This window comes from Lathyrus oleraceus, chromosome 7, assembly GCF_024323335.1.
Source record: "Lathyrus oleraceus cultivar Zhongwan6 chromosome 7, CAAS_Psat_ZW6_1.0, whole genome shotgun sequence".
Taxonomy (NCBI): domain Eukaryota; kingdom Viridiplantae; phylum Streptophyta; class Magnoliopsida; order Fabales; family Fabaceae; genus Lathyrus; species Lathyrus oleraceus.
Window position 1 is genome coordinate 308,266,576 of NC_066585.1, and position 14,895 is coordinate 308,281,470.

Sequence of the window (14,895 nt, forward strand, 5' to 3'; positions counted from 1 at the left end):
CTTGTACTTTAGGGATTATGAATCGATATGTTTATACCGATGTTTATATATTTGATTTTCTTAAGCATTTCCTCCTATAAGTCTTGTGTTTGGGAAACTATGTATCAATATGTTTATAGCAACTTCAATATTTTTTTGTTTATACCAACTTCTATTAATCCATAAGTGATGTCTGAGCTTCGAAATACATACACAGAGGTTGGAAAGGGCTTGCAGAGAAAGAAAAAAAAACAAGATATCGAAGTAGCTGGTGGAGGGTGAGTTCGGCCGGTATTGTGATCGATAGTAGGACATGGAGGTGTACAAACCCGTAATTGATGGCTTATTCCAAAGTCATTCCGTAATTAGTAGTGTACAAGTAAACAAAGGGTTAATGAGTTAAAAAGCCTCAATGAGGCACATGCAATAAATAGTACTAATGAATAGCCGTCTTGACTATTACAAAGGTTACAATCATATGAAATGGCAATGACATTGATTGACATCAAGTCAATAAATGACAAGAGGATTCAAAGAAGAAAATGACAAACAATTTACACAAACACTTATACGGAAGCTTGATTTGTTTTACTATCACATGTGTATTTTTTATGAATACAATATTAATCTTACTTCTAAACTTCAAATGCATAATAAACCCTACCAGAAAAGCCAGCTTCATTTTTCTTTATATATATAGACCACCACTCTCTTCCACTTTTAAGTATTAAAAAAAACCACAAGAGTTGGATGCTCACACTTTAAGTCTTCTTCGTTTTTCATCCGTATTTTCCACTCACTTTTTTTCTTTTCACTTTTTCTTCTTCCTGTTACACCCTTCTTGTAATGATAGCTTTCAACACCCGTGAACCACAAACCCAAATATCTTCACCAAAACTTGGTTTCCCTCACTATAGATATTTCAGATACACTTTCCCTGCAATCCCCTATGCCAAACAACAAAAACCAACGTAACAGTCCGGTGGAAACTCACCGGCGAGGCAAACTAACAGAGAAATCATCGTCTTTTTACGGTCACACTACCTCCACAGAAGAAGCTAGGTTGGCCAGTACTCAAATTCGGCGGCCGAAGACGATGCCGGAACTCGTCCTAGACAGAAAGCGTGCGGCAATAACGACGACGTTGCCGGAGATTTTCCCGAGACAACCGTCGAAGCTGCTACTCAAGGTTACGATGATGGGGAGCCTTGGTCCGGTCCAAGTGCTGATGACACCAGAATCAAGCGTTGGAGATTTGATTGCAGCGGCGGTGCGCCTATACGTTAAAGAAGGCCGCCGTCCAATCTTGCCGTCGAATGAAGCTTCCCGCTTCGATCTCCATTACTCCCAGTTCAGCTTAGAAAGTAAGCCATAACAGTTTTTTTTTTTAAGGTTTTAAAAAACTGTCCACAACAGAAAAAAAAATAAGAAATTTCTTTAATATTATTTACTTTATAATTTAATATAATTTGTTTTATTTGTGTAGGTTTGGATAGAAATGAGAAGCTGAGGGAAATTGGATCAAGAAATTTCTTTATGTGTCCAAAGAAATTTGGAGAGGGTGAGAATAATGGTGGAGAGAGTAACGTAACGGCGTCGTTTGGAACATGTTCGACGGAAGCGGAAAAAGCGAGCAAAGGTTTTGGTTTGTTAAGGTGTATGGATTTCTTGCTATGAAAATGATTGGATCAGAACGAAACACCACTTGCCCATGTTGTGTTGTGCCAAGAACAGTCACTAGTGTTTTCAATAATTTGTGGAAATAATGTCTTGAATTGATCTTTGCGTAGTTGTTTTGTTTCATACTTTTCCTGCATGAAAAGTAATTGTTTTGGATGGTTAAGATAGGTCTACAATCTACATCGTTGATGCTGATATTTTCTATGTCGAGGACAATTATTTGTTTGTGATATATACCATGATAAATATGATCTTAGTTTTATACTCTTGTTTTATTTACTTACTTACGTAATAGTTAATCTATATAATATTTATAAAGTATAGAAATATATGATGAATTGAATTAGTACTCGATAATTTATCTAAAATGTTTTACAGTTAAATATCTCTATGGTTTTAAATTGGGTTCCCATATGCAGTGGTAAGTATTGAGATTGCGGCAATTACAGATGTTGGAACGTCCATTGTTGCCGTTGTTGTTGCAGCATAAATTTGAATAGAAAGATGTTTGAAATATTTAGTTGTGAATGTCTTAAAGTTAGAATTTTGAAATATTAATTAGAATAATATCAATAAGGATTTCAACTAAAATAATATAATAGTATTCGAGAATTAAACTCACTCAAAAGTTTGAGGTAAAGTTTTTAGTTACAAACAGACAACACAGAAATAGACTCACTATCTGACTTTTCAATTCATATGTGAATAATTTCTCTCCATTTATCTCAAAATTCACTATTAATGAATTCTTGACTTTTGGGATTTATCTCTATTTTCTTTTTATGATTGCTCTAGTTTTCAGTCTCTATGCCTTTTTTTTTCCAATTTTTTCTAATTTTATGATCTTTCAAAACTCTTCCTCACTTTAATATTTATTTATTTTGATTATCCCAATTTTTCTTTCTCTACGCACCCCTCACTCTTACTATTTCTATTTTTTATTTTATTTTAATTTCTATATTTTCTATATTAAATAAAACAAAATATAATTAATTTCAATATTTCTTTAATTCTCACTACAACCTCACATCTTACTCAATTCACTCATCACTCCTTAATTTAAACAAAAAATATATTTTCTCTCAATTCTAAAATATCTCTAATATTAATTAAATTAAATAAATAACAATAATTCAAATAAAACACATATATAACTTAAATAAATAATATAATATAATATAAATTCACTTAAAATAAATAAGTAAAGTTGGGGTATTACAACTCACCCTCACTGCGAAAGTTACCTGACGCAAACACCATCGAATAAGAATATCTCATCCGCCTCTCTAACTCCCACGTCACGCTCCCTCCAACAGGTCTTCCGCACACTGAAGTTAGCGGAAATATACTCGAACACATCGCACGTTCAAACATACAACAGAGTCGCCATTGAACTTTATTTATTACCGAAGGAAAGAGAAAATATCGATAAAACTCGGAGGAAAGAGATAATTGGGTAAGGAAGTCGGTTATGCAAGGGGAAGGTATTAGCACCCATAACATCTGTTGTACTCAACGGGAACCGTTTTGATTGTTCTTGCTCGAATGGGTATTATATCTAAAGGTTACTCATGAAAGAATAAGGGAAAGGGGAAAAGAATAGATAAAGTTCCCTGAGAGGATTATGGTTCTCATGCTTACGTATCTTTATAGTGCAATAAGGAATTCAGAGCTCCATAGTTCATAGAACTAATGGTGAGAGTATTGACTGGAATTTCAACACACATAAATGTTAGGAATTGATCATAGAATTCAAAGAAATGTTCTGAAGAAGAATATGTTAATTTCGACAACAAATTAATGAGAATATTACGACGAAAGAAGTTGTAGTCTAGGACTTAAAAATATTTTGGCCTAGACTGAAGTTCGACGCAGTATAATTCAAATTTGAGGTTGATAACTATTTTTTGGCCTTATCCATTTCTTGAAGACGCGTGGAGAGCTTTGAGCAGCAGAATGCATGCAAATCGAATACGTGACATCTTTTGGAGAAAAGACTGTTGAATAGAGGCTATTTTCGATCTAATATAAATAGGATACTTAGCAATTAGGAAAGGGGTGTTCAACCTTATACAAAAACTCTAAATTTACTCAAAATACCTATGCGGGAGAAACGAGTGTTCTTGAGTGAAAATGTATGTGTGAATGAAGCTAGCGGAAATATACCCGAACGTATCGCACGCTCGAACATATAACAGAGTAGCCATCGAACTTTATTTATTCTCGAAGGAAAGGAAAAACATCGATAAAACCTGGGGGAAAGAGATATGTTGGGTAAGGAAGTCGATTATGTAAGGGGAAAGTATTAGCACCCTTTACATCCATGGTACTCCATGGGAACCATTTTGATTGTTCTCGCTCGAAAAGGTGTGATATCTAAAGATTACTCACAAAAGAATGGGAAAAGGAAAGGAATAGATAAAGTGCACGGTGAGGATTAAGGCCCTCGTGCCTACGTATCCTCATAGTGCAATGAGGAATTCAGAGCTCCGTAGTTCAAAGAACTAGTGATGGGAGATGAAAAGAAATGTGATAATAGTATGGTCTGAACCAAATGATTGTGTTTTGAACTCCAAAAAGGGTGAAAACATGAACCCAAGAGTTAGGTGGCTATTACCAGTATGTGGGCTAGCATGGCTGCCGCTATAGGGTAATACCGAAAAGACGAAGAAATAAGTGTTTGGGCACGGTCCCAAACATCTCTTGGTTCACAAGGTGACGCAGGAATAAGCATAAAGAGGTAGTGTATTTGGCTCAAAGAATTGGTATATCACATGGAGTGAAGGAAGGTAGAATATGAATGTATCAGGGAGATGAACGGAATGAAGTGACAAAAGTCACGGAATCGAAGGTTTGGTAACAACTAAATGAAGAAGTATAGTTTTAAACCGAAGATAAAGGTGCACTGGAATCCATATGAGAAATGGGATTTGTACCATGGAGGGAAACAGCGTTAAACGATATGTGGAACAACATGGTTGCCACTATCTGATATTTAGCCAAAAAGGGAAGGAATTAAATGTTTGGGTACAAGCCAAACAACTCTGGATAGAAATGCGGACTTTTCGCTAGGCGTCCTAAAAGGGTGTATATGGATATTCCAAAGAAAGTTGTATTTCGGTGTCAAAGAAATAATATGCCACTGAAGTGAACAATTTATGATCGAATGTATATAATGAATCATGAAAGATATGAATGGTGCCCTAAGGCGGAAGAAGGAATAATTAGAAGTATGATCACCATGGATTTGCATCCTCGTGCCTACGTATTCTCATTGTGCAATGAGAAAGTTAGAGCAATTGTAGTTCGTGGAACCACGAGAATAGAGAGAGAGAGAGAGAGAGAGAGAGAGAGAGAGAGAGAGAGAGAAGTGAAGAAAAGTATAACTTGCACCAACAGAATGGTATCAAGGGAACCCACAAATGAATGGAACTTGGAATCAAAGAGTAAACAGGCATTTACCAGTACGAGGGTTAGCATGGCTACCGCTATAGGGTAAAGCCAAAAATAAAGACTGAATTAAGTGTTTGGGTGCCAACCAAACAACTCCTGATTCGCAGCATGGACTGTCGCTATATCTTCCTAAAAGGGTATAGGCGGGGCCCAAGAGAAAGTATTGTTGTGTACGAGGAATAGTATATCACTGACTGGGGAACAAACAGTTTGAGATCAAAGAAGAATAGTACTCCCTCCGGCCTTATTTATAAGCAAAAGTCTTCTAATTTTTTTGGCCTTAAATATAAGCAAATGTCAACAAATCTAGGTGCATTTAATGCCTTTATTCCAAAAGTATCCTTGCATTAATTACTTTATTGTTACTAGAAGACAATTTAATTGAGGGTATACTAGTAATTGTATTGTCTCTCTCACATAAAATCAAGAAACTTAAATGCACTTAAGTATATTTCTTAATAAGCGTAAAACTTGTCTTTTTTGCTTATAAATCAGGCCGGAGTAGTATCTTGGATCCAAGAAAGAGATATACTCTGAATCAAAGAGAAAGGTGGTGTCTAAACCCAAAAAGACTGAATTAAGTGTTTGGAGGAACTCCAAACAACTCTCGATTGATGAGGTGGATTGTCGCTATATCGTCCTAAAAGGATGTACAGGGAGTCCAAGGAGAAGTATGATTGATCTCAAAAATATGGTCTTGATTGATGAATGAAGAATGAAATCAATAAATAGGGTAGCTCGCGAAGAAACTGAGTTCTCCTGCCTATGTATCCTTATAGTACAATAAGGAAATCAGAGCTTTCGTAGTTCAGCCCACTATGGCTGAAAACAAGATGATTAATGAGGTAAGAAGAGATGATATAATGATTGAATGAAAGAATGGAATAGACTTGATAGTTACTTGATGAGAATCACACTAAAGTCTATGAATAAAGGTGGATACGATAAGCAACGGGCTAAATGTCTCGCACCCAAAGATATCCAGAATTAGTGTAGGAAAACTCCAGTCTCATTCCTTCTTTACTACTTAAGGCTCGTATCGTGTAATTCTCATCTTGACTTTCAAGTTGTTGGAGAAGAGTCTTTGTCGTTGTTGGTGTAAGCCCTAGAGGCCAATACTTTTGGTACTTGTATACAATTATTTATTAATAATAAAAGGATTTTTTCTTTAGTATGTTTGTTTAATAAAGTCCCTAGAATAGCTAGTTCGTTTAATGTATCAAGTGTGACTAAATCAAGAGATCCCATTAAACATAAGGACACTATTATTAAAGTATCTGTAGTCGAGCTTTGTTGTGAAGTGGGATAACATTAAAGCATTAAGACTATTATGTATATAGACTGATGATCACATCTCATGGATCATGGATAAGGAGTTATCAAGTCTTAAACATAAGTATGAATATTATGAGTAATATTTTTACTGGATTGACCCGCTATGAGAATACTATATAGAATATTATGCAAAGTGTCATAAGTTATTCTCATGGTGATAATGGTGTATACCATCCTTCGACCTGAAACCACTATGGATCCTAGATGTAGAGTCGAGTGTTTTATTATTGATCAAACATTGTCTGTAACTGGATGACCATAAAGAAAGTTGATGGGTACTCCACAAAGAATGTTGAGGGATATGAGTGACCTAGATGGAATTTGCCCATCCTGCATAACAGGAAAAACGTCTACGGGCCCAATATTGAATTATACACATAAGTATTATCACAAAAGGATTTGCCATATCACATGACCTTTTCGTGTCTTGGGTAGCAGTGATGTGTTGCTAGATACCGCTCACTGTTTATTATGTTAAATACGTGATTTAATATAATTGCCAATGTCGTGAAAACCTACAGGGTCACACACAAAAGGACGGATTGATGAGAGGAAGAGTAAATAAGGAACACTGTAAGGTACGATGCACTTTGTGAATTGTAGAACATCGTAAGGTATAGTGTACTTAAGTAGAATACGAAATATGGTAAGGTACCACGCGCTTAAGTGATTTTGGTATATCATAAGATATGGGCTACATATACTTAATTGGGTTTTTTAGCTTGCAGCCCACACAAGTGGTTCTATAAATAGAACCCTTGTGCAGAAGCATTTGTTTAGATGAAAATTTCGTTTCTCTCTCTCTCTCTCTCTCTCTCACACACACACACACACACACACACACACACACACACACTCAAAGCCTAACACTGAGATTGATGGAACCCGTCCGTGTGGACTGAGTAGAGGCGTTGTCACCATTCAACGTTCGTGATCACTCCTTAGATATGCATCAAAGGATTCAATCTCCACAAGAGGTAACGATTCTATCACTAATCATGCTCATTCGTAAGGATCACTAAAGGAGAAAAAATTTAAATTCCGCTGCGTTTTGGATCGCAATTCTCCAAAGTGGTATCAGAGCCACCTACGAAACCATGCATCTAATAGCTGTTTATTTTCTATATTTTCTATATTAATATGATTAAAAGAGAAAATGAATTAAATAATAAACGAGTAATGTGTATGATTGATGTTGACTATGCTTCGAAATCCAACGTTAGTATGGTGAAGCAGCGATACATCGATCGTCCATAGGTTACACAATTAAGATCGATCAAGTTATATATATGATATAAGAAATTCTGATGCAAAATACAATATATATGATATATTGTTTCTGTTTCGTTCATTCAAACACTTAATGGTTGTTTTCCTTTAAGCGATCAATGGTCATTTGCTTCGGAATCCGACGAAAGTATGGTGAAGCAATGACGTGTTGATCAATCATACTGAATTAACAATCGAGGTGTGTTTGACAGTATGAAATTGTTGCATTAGGGTTCATGACGGTACAAGGATTGTGATGTCAGACAGTTATGTGATTAGGGTTGTGACTGCGCAAGAGTTGTGCTTTAATGTATCAAGTGTTGATGCGAAAATCGACGTCGAAATTTAATTTGGTTTATTTAATTAACAGAATTTAAATTAATAATAATAATGTGTTTATTATTATTGTTTTGTGGTGATCGGTTATGGCCTTAGTTTTCTTTTATTTTGTTTTGGGATTTTAAAATACGGTCTGCGTGTCGTGCCTCTCTTTTAATCTCTTAATGTAACTTCTTTTCTCATCTCACTCCCTCGTATGTAAAACAAATTTCTTTTATGTAATGTAATGTTATGAAGAAAGAGAAGAATACAATATCAAAGGAGGACAACCTTGAAGATCTTGCTTGGAGAAGCTTAGATCGTTATTAGATTATCTTAGGTTCTCTCATTGGCTTGGGAGAACAATTGCGTTAGGGGCTATAACTATTTCATTTTGTATGTATGTTGATGCATGTGAATGTATGTTGATGCATGTGAGAGATGATTTATATGATAAATAAGCCGGTGAGATCAGAATCATTTCAAATTCCCTCAAATTAAATATTAAGTTTATGTTTTCCAAGTTTTAGCACTCATCAAGACTAGTATCAAATAATGTAGGTTTCACCTACACGAGGTGCACGTTCTATATTAGTAAGGTGTGATGGGATAATTGTAATATCCAATTGCTAAAACAATAGGTCAAACTTAACTAAACAAATTATAATAAGATTATATATGTTTAATTAGAAGCAAGAGTTGGAAATGATCCATATGATGGATTGGAATAAGGAGTTATTCGCCCAACTAAAATATTCGAGAGTTGTATTAGATACAATTTGAAGGAGTTCCTACCTAAATAACCAAGTTTGTGTAATCCGCCTACCTTGACTTAAAACAAAGTGAAATATGGATCTTGACCCACTAGAAAATTTTTCAACAGGATTTTCCGAATCAAATGATGAGGGTCATTTGTTTTGAGTAAAATAGTGGGAGCATATTTAATTAAAGGCCTAATTAAATATGTTATTTTAGTGATATTTATATTTTCATATTTTTCATGTAGATTACCATGACAACGGACACCTATAACAACATTTTACGCTTAATCCTTGATAAGGAAAAATTATCTGGGACAAATTTTCTAGATTGGCACTGAAATTTGAAAATTATCCTCAAACATGATAGAAAGTTGTATGTCTTGGAGAAACCTGTTCTTGAAGAGGAACCTCCTAGTTCTGCACCTAAGGCAGAAAGAGATGCTTATAAGAAGCATGTCGATGATGCCAATGAAACTGCTTGCCTCATGTTAGCTACCATGAACTCAGAGTTGCAAAAGCAACATGAGAACATGGCAGCGCTCGATATGATCGAATACCTGAATATGCTCTATCAAGAGCAGGCAAGGCGTGAAAGTTTTGAAGTTTCAAAAGCCCTTTTTCAAGGCAAGTTAGTTGAGGGAGCCCCTGTAGGTCCCCATGTGCTCAAGATGATTGGGTATATGGAGAACCTTGAGAGGTTGGGTTTTCCCCTTGGAATGGAACTTGCGACTAATTTGATCTTGCAATTGTTGCCAAATATATTTAGTCAATTTATCCTTAATTTCAACATGAATGATATGGACAAATATCTTCCTGAACTGCTAGGCATGTTAAGAACTGCTGAGTAGAATCTGAAGTCAAAAGGGAAGTCCATTCTGATGATCAAAAATGGAAAGAGACGGAATAAAAGACCCATCAAGCAGGGTGGTAAAGGGAAAGGCAAGGAAGTTGCCAAACCCAAACCCACTGCTCCTGATTTGAAGCCTGGTGGAGGCATAGCAAAGGAAAGCACCTGCTTCCATTGCGGTAAGACCGGACACTGGAAGAGAAAATGCCTAAAGTACTTGGAAGATGAGAAGAATGAAGTAGAGACTTCAACTTCAGGTATTTTTATTATTGAAATTAATTTATCTACTTTTGCATCATGGGTATTATATATTGGATGCGGTTCTCACATTTATGCAGGGGCTAAAAAGGAATAGAGATTTATTGGTGTAAGCCCTAGAGGCCAATACTTTTGATACTTGTATCTAATTATTTATTAATAATAAAAGGCTTTTTTCTTTATTATATTTGTTTAATAAAGTCCCTAGAATAGCTAGTCCGTTTAATGTATCAAGTGTGACTTAATCATGAAATCCCATTAAATATAAGGTCATTATTCTTAAAGTATCTGTAGTCGAGCTTTGTTGTGAAGTGGGATAACATTAAAGCATTAAGACTATTATGTATATAGACTGGTGATCACATCTCATGCATCATGGATAAAGAGTTATCAAGTCTTAAACATAGGTATGAATATTATGAGTAATATTTATACTGGATTGACCCGCTATGAGAACACTATATAAAATGTTATGCAAAGTGTCATAAGTTATTCTCATGGTGATAGTGGTGTATACCACCCTTCGACCTAAAACCACTATGGATCCTAGATGTAGAGTCGAGTGCTTTATTGTTGATTAAACATTGTCCGTAACTGGATGACCATAAAGACAGTTGATAGGTACTCCACAAAGCATGCTGGGGGACATGAGTGACCTAGATGGAATTTGCCCATCCTACGTAACAGGATAAATGTCTACGGGCCCAATATTGAATTGGACAAGGATGACACGGTCTATGCCCTGTGTTCAATATAGACATAAGGGTAAAAGGGTAATTGTACATATAAGTATTATCACAAAAGGATTTGTCAGATCATATGACCTTTTCGTGTCTTGGGTAAAAGTGATGTGTTGCTAGATACCGCTCACTGTTTATTATGTTAAATACGTGATTTAATATAATTGCCAATGTCGTGAAAACCTACAGGGTCACACACAAAAGGACAGATTTATGAGAGATAAAGTATATAAGGAACACCGTAAGGTACGGTTCACTTAAGTGAATTGTGTAAAATTGTAAGGTACGGTGTACTTAAGTAGAATACGAAATATGGTAAGCTACCACGCGCTTAAGTGATTTTGGTATATCATAAGATATGGGCCACATACACTTAAGTGGACTTTTTAGGTTGCAGCCTACACAAGTGGTTCTATAAATAGAACCCTTATGCATAAATATTTGCTCAAATAATTTTTTTTTCTCTCTCACTCAAAGTCTTCATTCGTAGCAGCTAGCACTAAGATTGAAGGAATCCGTTTGTGTGGACTGAGTAGAGGTGTTATCACCATTCAACATTCGTGATCACTCCTTAGATCTGCATCAAAGGATTCAATCTCCACAAGAGGTAATGATTCTATCACTGATAATGCTCATTCGTAAGGATAAAGGAGAAAAAATTTAAATTCCATTGTGTTTTGGATTGCTATTCTCCTTCAGTTGTTTCTTGCAATGATGAAGCGAGGGAGACTTGACAGTTGATTGACGAAAATCAAACTAAAGTCTATGAATAAGGGTGAACGCTTTGAATAGCTAAGGCCTACACCCCGTATGCAAAGCCGCTCTAGACAAGGATAGGAGAAACTTTGTCTCATCATTCCTTATTACTTAAGGCTCATGGCGCATGATACTTCTCATAACTGATAAGTTGTTGGAGAAAACTCTTCATTGTTGATCTTGTGTTGATGTTGTTTTGCGTGAAGAATACTTGGTAGTGTATCCAAATCGTATTGCACTAAAGTCTATGAATAATGGCGAACACTTTGAATAGCTAGGGCCTACACCCCGTACGCAAAGTCGCTCTAGACAAGGATAGGAGAAACTTCATCTCATCATTCCTTATTACTTAAGGCTCGAATCATACAATTTGAATTGCATCTACCAAGTGTTGACCTTTGATTTATCTTGTCGCTGCTTAATGTGACTGAGGATGCTTCGATCGAGAATCTGACTTGAGGCCTTGAACTCCACATCTTAGAGAAAGAAGTCTTATTAAGTGACCAAGGGTCTTTTAGTCACTCAAATTAGACTATGGGATTATACAATATCAAAAGATTTAATATATCAAAATTCCTTTTGATCAATTTGAATCAGAGGGTTAGAATTGATTTTAAGAACTAGGCTAAACATAATCTAATGGTTAAGATTAATCAAACTAACCTAAGGGATCACGATATAGTTAGTCAAGGTTTTGATTAAAAATCTATGTCAAAAATTCCTAAGGGAACATGCAATTATTTAAAATTCTAGGATGGTCAATTTTAGCTACCGTTGATGATAATGTAGGATTGTTGATTGATGATTTATTGAAATTGGATTGTTGCTAAGTTCCATCATTTTAGAACTTCAATGTGAAGTTCTAAATGGTGATGAAGATGAAATTTAATGAGGGTGAGGGAGAAGATAAATATTGAGAGAGAAATTGAGAAGAAAAAGTGGTAGAAAAATAATGATTAATTGTGAATTTTCCAAGTTAGGTTAGTTAACCCCCAAAATGTTAAAAATGACATGTTTATATAGAATTGGTAGGTGAATGATCACCCCTGAATCATGATCCAAGTAATTGGTTTATCAACGGTTATGAGTTAATTTAATCCTTAGTTGCAGATCACCAATTTCGACCATAGGATTAAATGTTAAGAGTGGCTAGGATTGAGTGAAAAAAATGGAAGTTGAGATTTGTGTTTGTTTGAAATTTTTGTGTTAGCTTGAAAGTTATAGTAGTTAAGGGTAATTAGGTAAATGGATGGCTTGTGGAGAAATAGGTAGTTAAGGAAAGTTAAAGACTAATGATGTTGGAGTTTAGCAAAAGTACTAAGTTGGGATGTAAGGCAAAAAGTCACTAGTATTGAACTTGAATTTTCATGCATTTGCCTTGATTTTTCTACCACTTTTGGCGTGAATTTTGAGTGGCTTAACCCATGAATTATAGTACTTTTGAGAAATGATATTTTCCACTAAATGAATGAAATTTCCCTTTTATTCCAACTTTGTCATTTCCTTTGAATCTAAGCAAACCTCCGATTAATTAATGATCATTTCAATCTCTCTTGATAATCATGAATCTCGAATAAAGAGATGATCCCCACCACAAGTAATATGGGAAATAAACACGAATAATTACCAAATAACATTCACCTCAAAAATCCACTTAAACTGATTAAATCCATTATCATCGAACCTTTGGCCTAAATTTGTTACCATATGCAAATGTTGATGAGTGCATGATCAAAATAGAAAAAGTATACAAATGAACAAAACCATAAGTCAGGAAAATTAGAAAAAGTAAGACAATTTTGGGGTATGACAGTTGCCCCTATTTAATCATCTTGGACCTGAATGTGCGAATTGCGAAAGTTTTTCAGACATTCAAGGTAGAAGAGGATTAAATACAAGAACGTCCAAAAATTTGCCCAAATATATTTTTTTGTAGTTTTATCTCCTGGGGATTTACTGAAATATCCTGTTGAGGAAATAGATCAATTGCAAAGGGAAACTTGATATGTATGCCAAATGTGATGTATGACTTATATATATATATATATATATATATATATATATATATATATATATATATATATATATATATATATATATATATATATATATATATATATATATATATATATATATATATATATATATATATATATATATATATATATATATATATATATATATATATATATATATATTGGCGTAGTATTCTATCTGGATGGATATATCATGCGATTTTAGAGATGCAATGCTAATGCGATGAGGATTACTATATGTATGCTGCACATAAAGTTGAGTTTTGTGATTTGCCAAGCAAAGATTGGACTTTGGGCGTGTCAATAAGAAATGGATTTTTGACATTCCAATAAGAACTGGAATTTTGGCTTTTCTCGTTTGCAAGGCTTCATGTTATGTTATATGTATGATATGCATGAGTAAAACGATGTGATTTATGCATGATAATGATTTATGTAATGATTATCAGATGCTCATATAGAGGGAGGTGGGAATTTTGGGCTAGGATAAGAGATCATCCAGACGTGATTCTCCGACACCTACTTCAAGCTAAACAGCTATTGTCACACCTACGGATTGTATCTTAAACATGGAGAGAGCTTATATGTGTGTAGCCTGCCTCTGTCCTAATATTTTGAATATCTGTATCAACTACCCCAATCGCAGGTTATAGAGTAGTCTCATCATCTGAAGATCTCAAACTAGCTTTCCCCAATCGCAGGTTATATTTTCTTGAGTAACCATTCCTGGGAGTTGCGACTTCTCATGCTCTTGAGGTGGTCTGCCCTAATACGAGCCTTGAAGTAACTTTGTTCCTATTCGGTTGGTTCAGGGAGATTTGTAGAAACTCGACGTGGTTGCCCCATATTGACTGAATCTTGAAGAGATCTAAGCTATGGGATATCAAAAGAAACGTTCAATCTTCCCATTATGTAAGCTTCCTTGAAGTCAGGAGTTTGTTTGCAAGGAAACATGCTCATTTTGAAAATGATAATTGTAATGTCATGCTCATGCAACTTTTGAAACTCAAATATGTTCACTAAGATTATGACATATAATGAATGAATCACTAATTAGAATGCCATATCAGTATTAATATGAATGACAAGCAAATCTTTAGGAGTCAACTTAATGCAATCTTACCATAGTATGCTTTTCAAATAAACTATGCTTCAATTAGGTATTTTGAGGATTGTAATGTGGCCCGGTTCACGGTTTTAGAAAGAAAGGATATAAGGCTCAAAACCTAATCTAACCCACCCTCTCTTCATGATGTTCTCCAGTCCTACATTCAGTTAGCTTAAAACAAGTGTTCATCTTTCAAAAAAGGATTTTAGATAATATTAGAGATGGATAAGGAACCCAATGAGAGTTTGGAGCGATAGCCACCCGCCTTCTGCTTTTGTGTGCAGTAACAGAGATTTTCTCTTGCTGAGGATTTTGATATTGATCCTCTGACTTTTGTTTTGTTTACCCTTATTTT

At 35.0% G+C, this 14,895-nt stretch overlaps 1 protein-coding gene across 1 annotated transcript; it reads left to right on the top strand.

Annotated features, from left to right (window-relative positions):
* The first annotated feature begins 580 nt into the window (after positions 1–580).
* On the top strand, positions 581–1,923 carry LOC127105701 (uncharacterized protein At4g22758). Its single transcript, XM_051042896.1, has 2 exons — positions 581–1,343; positions 1,466–1,923. Exons 1-2 carry the CDS (start codon positions 929–931, stop codon positions 1,654–1,656), a joined length of 606 nt encoding a protein of 201 aa, XP_050898853.1. The 5' UTR covers positions 581–928; the 3' UTR covers positions 1,657–1,923.
* Positions 1,924–14,895: the final 12,972 nt, after the last annotated feature.

Excerpts from the sequence above, each read along its gene's own strand:
- LOC127105701 (XM_051042896.1), top strand. The coding sequence starts at position 929 with ATGCCAAACAACAAAAACCAACGTAACAGTCCGGTGGAAACTCACCGG. Across the intron at positions 1,344-1,465 it reads CTCCCAGTTCAGCTTAGAAA|GTTTGGATAGAAATGAGAAG; the intron begins GTAAGCCATAAC and ends TTATTTGTGTAG.